This window comes from Poecilia reticulata, linkage group LG7 (assembly GCF_000633615.1).
Source record: "Poecilia reticulata strain Guanapo linkage group LG7, Guppy_female_1.0+MT, whole genome shotgun sequence".
NCBI classification, from domain to species: Eukaryota; Metazoa; Chordata; class Actinopteri; order Cyprinodontiformes; family Poeciliidae; genus Poecilia; species Poecilia reticulata.
This window is the reverse complement of record NC_024337.1, coordinates 21,831,422-21,842,941: the sequence shown is the minus strand read 5'-3', so window position 1 is coordinate 21,842,941 and position 11,520 is coordinate 21,831,422. Positions and strand designations below refer to the sequence as shown.

The 11,520-nt window shown below is 39.7% G+C and overlaps 1 protein-coding gene across 1 annotated transcript; it reads right to left on the bottom strand.

Moving 5' to 3' along the window:
- Positions 1–1,326: 1,326 nt before the first annotated feature.
- Positions 1,327–11,174, bottom strand: LOC103467564 (interleukin-17 receptor E). Its single transcript, XM_008414060.2, has 17 exons — positions 10,940–11,174; positions 10,730–10,745; positions 9,593–9,715; positions 9,390–9,460; positions 9,236–9,289; positions 9,024–9,123; positions 8,684–8,826; positions 8,542–8,595; positions 8,369–8,435; positions 6,129–6,307; positions 5,987–6,034; positions 5,866–5,911; positions 5,629–5,780; positions 4,035–4,103; positions 3,900–3,951; positions 3,681–3,788; positions 1,327–3,583 (listed from the first exon to the last, which is right to left on the bottom strand). Exons 1-17 carry the CDS (start codon positions 11,012–11,014, stop codon positions 2,682–2,684), a joined length of 2,259 nt encoding a protein of 752 aa, XP_008412282.1. The 5' UTR covers positions 11,015–11,174; the 3' UTR covers positions 1,327–2,681.
- Between the last annotated feature and the right edge of the window lie 346 nt (positions 11,175–11,520).

The following is an 11,520-nucleotide window of genomic DNA, read 5'->3' as shown; positions in this document are numbered from 1 at the left end:
ATTCCAGCATCAATCATGCACTTCTTTTATTTATAGGTTCTATTTTGAAATTTCCAGCAATCCTATCAGTTTTTCTTTCTTTTTGATTATATGAATAAAGGAGTCAGTGGAAAATGTACCTTGCTCTCTCTTTGTTGCAAAATAATTGAAGGTTTGAAGAGTCAAGCATGTTTAATCATAACAATAAGCACAAGGATATTAAAGCTCGCATCCAGAGCTGAGATAAAAAAGAAAAAAGGGAGAAGAGCAAATTTAATTAACCATCTTTCTCACAGCTGTTCAGCCCACAAAGGTAGTTGAACAGCAAACATCTCAAACAACTTTACAGTCTGTACTAAATCTTTGACAGTTTAGTTGAGGCCTTGAATTTTTCTGCAGGAACCACATGTCTGGTTGTTTCAGTTGGGTGCCAACATTTAATGACTTGCCTCCTCCTTAAGTGCTCAGATCAGTTAGGTCCACTGATTGTGTCCTTGCTTTTCTAACTGGCAGACATGCCTGCAGCGTTTGGTTCATAAATGCATACAGTTTGTTGAGTTTTCAAATAGTAGGTTTGGCTCAACTCCACATTAAACACCTTTGTACACGTGAGAGTAAACTGGCCTGCCAGGGAAGCGCAGCCAACCTTCATAATATACTGAAAAATGCACCAACATCAAGCTGTGGGTGGTGGTATAGGCTTTTGTTTATATTCTATGACTGTGGCCTTTGATCGCGGCGATACAGTTAAATCATGTCTGAATGCGATCAGCAAGGAAGGTGAATCACTTGACAATTAAAATCTGCATACTATGTTTGCAAAAGTATTCACACTACCCAAACTTTTTGCATTTGTTCTGTTACAACCACAAACCACAGAGTGTTTTACAAGGATTATATTTGATCTCCGTCAAGCAGCACATATTGAGCATTTGTAAGGATCGCCTTAACTCTGATATGTTCAAGTAAATTCCAATGTAAGCAAAAAATAATTACAATTTGCCTTTGTGTAACCTGGAAGATCTCAAAGGTTTAATAGGAAATGTAAGTGAACAAACAACTAAAAAACCCAGTCGAAAGGTCAGAGATTATGCTGCGGAGAAGTTAAAAGCAGGAAAAGTTTTAAAACCATATCCCAACAGTTGCATCTGTCACAATTATTTTATTATTATTATATATATATATATATATTTTTTTTTTTGAAAATGGAAAGAAAGAGAACAATATAACGAAACGTACTAAAATATGGGGCAAAGCTAAACTAACAAGCTGGTTAGGAAAGCTTTTTTATTTAGGAAAGAGGCCAAAAACCTTACTCTTATGGTAACTCTGGAGGAGCTGCAAAGATTCACTGCTCGGGAGGGAGAATCTGTAAACAATGAAATTATAAGTAATGGACTAGATAAATCTGTCCTTTACAGACAGAAGAGTGATAGGAAGAAAGCCATTGCCAGCTAAAAGATTTTCAGCTGCAATTGCTTCCACTTCACCACTGCGCACTATTCTGTGTTGTTCTGTTAATTTAAAATCCAAATATAGAGATCATGAAAGTATATGAAAATGTTCAAGGTGTGTGAATTTTTGCAAGGTTCTGTAGAGTAAAAACGTTATCCCGCACGAATGTCATATAACACAGGGTGCATGTGATGAGATTTTCACAAAGTACACTTTTTTTTTTTCTATCAAAGGCATTTTATTATTCTACATTGTTGTATAATGCCAGCAGTGCAAGGCTAACGCTAAACATGGTTTACTGAAGCAGGGAAAACAAACATAAAAGAGCTGCACAAACATTTCCTACAGTGGCAATCATATCCATCTGCAGATATCCTGTCGTGTCTACAGTTTAAGCTTACAGTTTAAAGTTGCTTTGCATAAATTTAACCGTTGACCTTTGATGGGTCTCTTTTGTACAAAGGGGACAGATGTGGGAAAGTACCTCAGTCATGCTTTTCTTGCTCTAATGCTCTGAGATTTTTGAGGTAAGAGCTTACGTTTAAGTAACTAACACTGGATTAGATTTATCTTCATCAAATGACTCCCGGCGACAAATTATACAAATAAAGTTTCGTAAACAAGATGCATTACCTGGAATTTGAGGTAGTATGTCTGCAGTATAATCAGAATTGCCAAAAGCAAACATGGCTGAACTTGCAGGGTCATAACATGAAAACAATCAAAACTTGCAAGTAAGTCAGTCATCTTCATCTTTCAACACTGCTGCATTCTAACAAAGGAAATCCTGAGACTGTCGTGGCTATGTGCATGTGTTTAGAAAATCCTATGCAAATGTGTCTGCCACAGCGAACAGCACCCATACAGTTCGTCACCTGCGTTGTCACAGCATGCGAAAACACTGAGCGAGTATACGAAGAAAGTGAAGTAATAATTTGCAAGTCCATTTTCATAGTGGTTAGCATACTTTCAGAGATAAGGCAGGTGTTCGCTCTCCGCCTCTATCACGAGAGGTTAGCATAAAGCTGCCTCTGTTTTGAGTAGTGAAATATGGGGGAACAAGACAGAGGGTTTGCCTCTCCTTGATATGCAAAACAAGTGAGAGCAAGCAACAAACGGTTTTAGTGAGCCGCTCCCAAAGGCTCAACAGTGACATGTTACCTCACAGAATCTCAAGGATCATGTTTACCGCAGGGCAAATTTCTGGAGTGTGAAACCTGAGATCAAAGCTTCCCAGTTCCCCATAGCTACCTGTGCAGAAGCTCCCGCTCCTGTTTGCTTCCAGGCGAGCCAACGACAGGCAGCTTCCACTTGCTCTTTGTCTGATCCAATGACGTTTTTATTGCTGATGGGACACGCTGTGCTCGTGTCTGAGGCAGAACGGTTTGTAGCCTTTGGGTCAGCTGGCGAGCCAGCCACACAGACAGAACTTTAGACAGGAGTCTGGGCCAGCAGCGCCATCTGACCTCTGCGCTTTTTGTCCCTTCTCTCACCTCTGCCAGCTCCTGTATGAGTCCACTGAATTCTTGGGGTAAACAGAAGCGAGGCACCCCTTTGAAGGCATGCGGGATGTCCCGGCTGTGGCAAAGGCCCTGGAAGTAAACAATGGCAACATCTTTACCTTTGCCCTCCAGCAGTGCTGCTTCCAGAGAAGCCAGAGCAGCCACAAACACGGGCTTTATAACAGTAGATGGCTCCTTTTGTGAATCTTCATCCTCAAAACAATTAGCTCTTTCGCTTTCTATACATTTCTCATTGATATCTTTTTCAACCCTTGACCCAGTCACCTTTAAATGGTCATGCACTGGTGCCCTGATTTTGTCAGTTCTCCAACTATTATCCATATCCACCCTATTGACTCTCCATCTCTGATAAGTCCTTTTAGCTTCAGGACTCCACATGATCAGCATTTTTCCCTGCGCCTTACGGACAGCTTCCCACTGCCCGTACAGCCAAGGAAGCGGACCCAGATCCGCCACACTAGCCCCGTTCTGAGCCTGCGTTTGAGAGCTTTGGGTCCAAAGAGCAGTGTGCACTGGTGCATCCAGTTCCTCATGCAGTATGGAGGCCAAGGCGCACACAGCAGAGACGTGGGCCGACTGATCCGACGAGCACACCAGCAGCACCGGCCTCTGAATGGTCAGCCATCCTGGGTGTAAGGAAAACACAGAAAATGTGTTCACACCACTAAGACCTGCCGGCACAATCGTTGCGCAAAACGAATGAAACGAAAGCACAGAACCGACCTGCCATTCCGCTTTTGGTGGCACGGTGAATGAAGCACCCAAGTAGCATGCAGATGATAACAAGTAGCAAAACTCCAGCTGCGTACACACCCCGCCTGTTGTGTGTGTCTAGAAAGAACAAACAACAGCAAGTCGAGGTTTGTTTTTAATTAAGAGGTACATGTGCATTCATGCATAACCCAAAGACACGCAAAGAGGGCCGGGTGTGTAATTCCTTACAGTCCGGGCACAGGATTCTTCTCCCACTAAGAGCCGGATATGATTGCCACACCTGTAGAAAAAACAAGTGAAAAACCGGATAATGAAAATACAACACACAGAACCAGAAATTCATCCAGGCAGTATTTTCTCTACCTGCACACATAACCTCTCAGTAATGTCCTGAATGGGTACATTTATCCCGACTGATTGGTTATTGGTGGCCTGTAACGGGAGAGAAAGGTCACAACTTTTAGTAGCATGAAAATATAATTAATGCATTCCAAATGAAAGAAAAAACTGAAATGCAGACATAACAGCTATTAATGGTGCAGCAGTTGACCCTCCACATATATGCCTACAGAACGAACGACAGCTACAGTTAGCACAATATTTATTTTTTTCATTTGTAAAAAGCATTTTAAATTAATTTAAATTGTTTAATCAGTCAGGTAAACATATAATTTTATTATGGAATATTCCCACAATGATGTTACAAATAGCCTACATTTTCCTTTTCTTTCTCTTTCTTTTTCATGTGATGTCCTCAGAGCCTTCTGTTAGCATTAATAAATAAATTAAAAGCGCAAAGCTGAAGGACAGAAAAACTCCACCCAACTGATGAATTTGATTATTGCCATGCTGCATATTGATGCATAGCGCTTGAGATACATTACCCCACCAAATTTTTCACTAAGAACTTCTTTTGCTGTTTTGCACAAACATTTTCTTTTCAACCAGTAAATCTCAATTTAAGAAATTACAGCAACAATCGTGCTTCTCCCAAAAGGCAGCGATGCATTTAGGTATCAAGTGGTCTACATAATCATCTGACAAAGAAAATATCCAGTAGCCTTGACATAGGAGATTCGGGTGGCTGGTTCAAAATGATAGAAAGGCAATTGTAGCTCAAATAACCACTTGATAAAACCAGAGGAAGCTGAGCTACAGCAGCAGAAGACCTCGCTGGAAAGTCTGAAAAGTCAAAAGGAATTCAAATTTCTATTGGAAAGATGTACTTAATAAAGTCGACAGTGAGTGAGTGCATGTTGAAAACAGACTCGCTGTCTTTTATTTGTTCTCCCAGCTACTCCCTCTAGGGGGAGCTCACATGCTTCTATCTCAATCTGTCCCAAACATCCTCTTCCTCCTCACCAACCCTCTGGATGCTGATGCTCAAAACAAGCATCAGTTTTGTTTGGTCAAGAACCAAACAAAACTTTCAAAACAAGTAAAGCTGCTCACAATCACTCTGCCTGCTAGAAAATAAAGAAAAAGCAACTAGATAAAAAAAATCTACACCCAAGTTCATTGGGACATGTTGAGACACAACAGCCACTGTTTTCCAAACAGGAGGTTTTGTGCTTCTGACATCAAATCTTCCTTTGCTACTGTCATGAGCCGTCACCATGTTCTTCTTCTTTTCCTCCTCCTGCTCAGAGATCCTTAAAAAAATAAATAAATCCTTTCTCCAACATATCTGCTATTCTTGCTCTGTGCCTATCGGTCTTGCATGTCACCATTCATCGTTTTTACTCCAGTCAAGTAAGGCGGCTGACCTCAGGTACTTTAACGTATCCTATCACAACTCTACGCTTCATGAGATCACTTTCCAACAAACCAAGGCATTGGGAATTTAAATTCAATGACAAGATGTCGCACTTTTAAGTCCTACCGCAATAAATTGTTTACTAGATGAAAGTAAATTTGCTCATTTGCGCATATTTTCATGGTAAACATCTGAACTAACCAGTGTTTCTGAGTGGATTTGTCCCCGAGGCACACATCCTGCCTCAGTAAGAAGACAGAGTTGAGCTGAAAACCTTGCGGACAGAGTGAAGGTAATATGCACCAACATGCTCTGTCTGACGGGCGTGATATGTGTTTCCCAAGAAGGTTTATCTGGAAGGGTCAAAAGAAGAGAAAGTGAAAACATTAAGATAAGCTCTGATGCGTCACCACTCATGTATAAACAGCTCTGACTCACCGTTCTCGAAGAGACAAAAGATGGAGTGGCTATCTTGAATGAAAAACTGTAAAATAAATAAATAAATGTTATTATTGCAAAAAAAAAAAGTACAGAGGCTATTTTCCAGAGGTGATCTCACCTGCACACATATCTGGGGGTGTTTATCCACTGTGGATGTTTTAATTTGCTGTAAAAAAAAATAAATAAATAAAATAAAATAAAAAATAGCTTGTTACAGAAAATAAATCAGTTATATATTTTCAAATGGTGCAGATTATTACCAGGGCAGGGTCATTGCTCGTCTCCAGAGTGGAGTTGGGAATAGGTATGCAGACGTTTTTATGCATCTTCCAGCAGAGGGCAGCAGAGACTTTCTTTCTGCATTCAGGACACAGCGGGACCCACAACAAGTGGGAATCGTACATCGTCACCTCAGAGGTCTGCAGGATTTCTCTGTTGTCTGGTGAATCATTTAAAATAAACACAGATTTTAGATTTACCCGGTCAAAAATTTGATTTTCTGTTTCATAAGCAGTTTACTTCAGAAAATACATTTTGGAGGTTTGAGTTGGAGCCTGTCAGATATTTCTAGGTGGCGATGTCTCTCCACCAGCCTCCACCACCCGTTTCACCCTGAGAGGAACACACACTGTATCCATGTAGATATCACACAACCTTGGATCTAACGCAAAATAAAACCCAAAAGTAAGCACACATTTTTTTGCCCCGAAGCACGACAGTCTGCTTGTAAACATCCATCACCAAAACAGACTGCGACTTTTGACTCCACAAATCTCCAGTTTACCCTTCAGCTTCAATGCGTCAGTGAACCTTCGTACAGGTGACCCACCTGTTACACCAGAGTACTTCAAAAGCAAACCAAGAAGCTCTCTTTCCTGCGGTCTTTTAAATCAAAGACGAGCTCATGCCAGAACAGTTTTGCTCAGTTTACACAGAGTTCACATGCGACTGCCTCAATGTGTAACACAGTTTAAGGCTTTTTTTTTCCCACCTGTGCGCTGTGACTCCTAAACTCCTGTGCCTACATTTACAGTACAACATCATGGCACAGTCTCTAAATAATTAACAATGTAATTGGTTAAGAACAAGAACAAAGTGTCTTGTGTTTAATATTTGGCTGTATAACATGGCAATAGAGTTTTAATTAGCAACAGCCTGGCATTGACGGTATAATTCAATGCCCCTGTCACAGTGTAGAGTGAGGTCTAAGATAAAGGTTTCTGAGGTTTGTCCAAATGCACTCATTACATTTATTTAAATTACTTGTTTATGAAGTGCAAGTAGACTCATCCAGAGAGTTAGAGCGGCATCTTAACCTTATTCACAGAATGTGTCCATAAATAAATCTAAGAGACTGGACGGAGCTCAGTGCTGGCATTTATGAAGAAACTCAAGAAATTATTCATTTTAATCAAGCTTCAGAGAAGCAGCCCTACTGATGCAATTCTTCTTTAATCTCTGTAGATTAAAGAGAGATTGTGGGTGCCGTCACCCACCCACAAATCTTGCATAATTTTGACAGTTTTGATCAGAAGCTTTAAAAAGATGTGGCACGCTATGAATAACTTGGGTGACGCAGAGCGGTATCTCTGGTGTAGATTTCTAATACGTCAGTAAAAATCGGATTCTTGGACTTTTTCTTTTTTTTTCCCATTGCTTATTACCGCCTTTGCGACGGATTGTTCAGTTGTTGCAAGTTAATAAGGGCAACAAGAAAACCTGCTTTGCTTTGGCCATGATCCAGTCTCAAATCTTTAAAATGATGTATGTTGAATGTTTGGCATTCTTGGCCGTAAAACAAATGTTTAGCAAATTTTACGGCATCAACTTTTGTAGTGATTGTTTTTGAAATGATCCGTTTTGTTTTTACCTTTGCACAAAATGATCAACTCTCATCTTCGCAGCTTACGCATGCCATGAGCATATAGGGGAAAGTTGTGAAAAATCAAAAATCTAATGAGAATTTTTTGTTAATTAACTCTTAAGTGTCAGAGAGACGTTGTCTGTCATTATTTCTGTACTCTGTGTGCAGAGTGAGCTGTTTGAAAATGTCAGACAGCTCACTTATCCCTCCACTTCTTGTTATTTTAATACCCAATCCTTATATGGCAGGTGTTTATGAGCAATAACTGAGACTAAACTATTTGGCTATTATTTCCTAGTTTGCAAAGAAATATCTACCCATACTTTCAGAGAAACAACAAAAATAGGCCAGAGCTAACTTTTTCATACTCTCAGCTGAGTTCACAAGCAGCTTCCTGTGTTTCCTGTGACACATCCCCCTTCAAATAACAACCTCCATCTCAGCAGAAGCATTGCTGGAAACTGTGCTCACTTTCAAAATGCTCACAGAAATAAAGACTTGTTTTTAAGCGAGCTCAAACATGATTACTCGCATGCATGTTTTGAATTTCCCAAACTGACTACACTCAATTTGAGTTACAAGAGGCTTAGATGTTTCCCCTCTGTGAAATTAAGATGATTCATCAGCCACACTCACCAATAAGACTTTCATTTCGAAATGGGCACTTTCTACGTCGTGAGGCATCTTCGTAGGTGTAGTACACCTGCCAGTAAATACAACGAATATAGAAACATGAAAACCACAGAAACATCAGCAAAAATACCACCAAAAAAAAAAGCATTTTTTTTTTAAATCTGAATGACGTTCACCTCTACACACACACAGGGCAGCAGGTGGGGGATGGCGATAACAGCTGAGCGGCTCTGAAGCGAAAAGAATGCACATGCAGAAAGAGGACGTAAATAACATAAATTACATTTTTATTGTGATGAACGGGCCTCGAGCGCTCACTGTGCTTAGTGGTTGACCGTCACTGTAGCAGCCAGAATCTTTTTCATAACACCATCTGACTTTCACCGGGTCTCCAGAATCCACATGGACTGAAATGGTTTTGGACGACTTATTCACAGACAGCCTGAAGTCTGGCTGAGGAGCTAAGTCAGACGAGAAAAACAAAACAGCAGCAGGATGTGAGCCAAAATGGTGGGATAATGGCTGAAAATGAAGGAAAACCTAAATAGATCTTATGTAAAGGAATGTATTAATACATCCCATAAAATAGAAGGAAAACAAACATTTGTTTGTTATGAAGTCATTCTTACTATGTAGCGTCAAATTCAAAATACCTCACCTGGAACAACATAATGAACACTGCAGTTTATCGACTTTGAGCTGTACGACACAGAAGCGTTCTTTCTAGAGGCAGCTTTGAAGTCAGACTCCAGCTTCCACTGGAAAAAATGTTTTAAAATCCCCAAAACGATAAGTACCAAAAAATGTTTTTATATTTGCATAATCATGTTTGTATTACATTTTAGTCCATAAAAATCTTTAAGTAGTTACCCGGTGAGAGTTCGTCGAATTCTTGCAACACCTGATTTTCTGATTCATATGATTCTAGGGTGCAAAGAAAGATGTCATCATTGTAAACAGTATATAAAACATCACAAACTGTGATATTATGACAATGTAAACAATATTCAGAGGCAATGAGAACCTGTATTTTGCAGTTCGTGTACGGCCTGAGAACATCTTTATAGTTTCCTTCCATTTCAATCTGAAGAAAGTCTGGAAGACAGCAGTTTGAGAAACCTTCCAGTAACTTTGTCAGATAAACCACAATGAAAGGTTGATGATAAAAACATTTACAGATAAATGTACGGCAGCACAAATAATTAAAGGTTAAGTTACAGAACGTACCAGTAGAATTAATCCAGACCTGGACTCTTATCGTTTCATAATATCCACTGCCAGTCTCTATTGCTTGGGGCGGGTCGGAGGTCAAGTTTATGGGACAATGTCCCTGAACAACATCTGAGACAGCTGTAGTGCAACATGGGGCCAACAAAGAATCTGTTAATGTTTTTGAAATTGGATTTTTCTGTCAGAAACCAGCTATGAAATACAACAAAGTGTGTCTTTTTTAATTTCTTTTAAAAATGCAAAATATTTCATTAAAAAACAATATATATTTTTTTCTAATTTGTGATCAAAACTGAATAAGAAGAAATTAAAGTTGTCATTTTTTTAAAAAAATATAACGTAAAACAATGAAAACATAAACATACTCTTTGTTCTTATATTTTTGCACCACCTGCAACTCTTCAAGTGCAGGGAAAATATGGTACATCCTTTTAATCAGTACATAAAGGGCGTCCTCTGAGCTGTGACTTATACAGATGCAGCCCTGAAGTTCCAATAAGGCGGCGGCATTTGCAGACTGTAGTGGAGGCTGCTGGCATTTATTATATTCCACTTCAGACAGTTTGGATCTCCTTAACTGTGTCGTAGCAATGTAGCATATTTATTAGTAAACGTTTTGATTTAGTGCGTTAAAATGCCCATAAAATAGAAGGAAAACAAAATGTTGTGTCGCTAATAGTAGTTTGTGACAGAACAGACAGCAAATCCAACATCTTTCCAACTTGCACCTGGAGTACTCCTAACTGGAATGTGACGGATCCGCCTTACTTAACCTCGAAACTTACGTAGGTCATACTTTTATTGGAGCCTATGTGTCATCATTCATCTGTATCGGTTTGGTGGCGAAAAATGCTATGTGTATCTGAGGTGTACAGAGGAAACAGCGCTCAGTAAAGGATGGATGGCAGCTTAGGAATATGGAAAAACGTACTTGCCCTTAACCTGTGAGCTGTTTGCATCAGCAAATAACAAAAAACAAAAAAAAAAAAAACAATTTAAATTTCAACTCATCCATTTTAATCTATTATGAATCAAATGGCGTCTAAAATAACCATGATTGTTGAACTTTAAGAACACTTAATGTGAAAAATGTATTTATAATAATAATAATAATAATAATAATAATATACTCACCAGTTTGACGTACCGTCTGAAATTAGACAAACAGAAAATCGGTTCACAACATTTAAGTATAAAGTTATGAGTAAATGTATAAAGAAAAGGGCCATTCGTAAACATATTATCTAGATATTTACGCCTAAAATGAACCCAGTAGTGATTAAAATCAGGACGCGCTCATTAAATCCGTGCAGCCTCTCAGGTCAGGACTGTGTCTACACTCACCCAGCATTTGGCGGAGCCCACCTGCTGGCAGCACAAGGCGGCAAGCAGCAGCGTCAACACGGCGCTAAAAGTCATGTTATACCGACTGAAACCCGAAGAAACAGACGCGGGGTTAAACACGCTCCTGCATGAAGCTGCGAGGCTTTCCGCTGGCCGCCGTCGCAGGCTGCTTCTGGTAACAGCCGTCAGAGCGGCTGCCTCTCTGGGGGTTTTCTAACTCCTCCGCTGTGCTGAGGCTTTATTTCCCAGGCTACTGTGGCGCTGAATGACTAAACTCGGAGGCGTCATTTTCCCCCCTCTCTCCCCCCTCCATCCTCTTCCCACCACCGTTTTTTTTTTCTTATTTTCTTTCGCTATTTCTTTTAGTTCCCTCTCCATAAAATTCTCGACATTACTTTTACAGTGCTTTATAAAATATTCACCCCTCTTGATTTCTTTATGCCTTAAGTATTTCATTAAGTTTTTAAAGGACATTATAGTACTGATTGTGATTTAATTCAGTTCAGTTTTATTTATATGGTCAAATAACAAGTGTTGTTTGACCACTTGTCAAACAAGTAAATGACTGTGAAATGATTTTC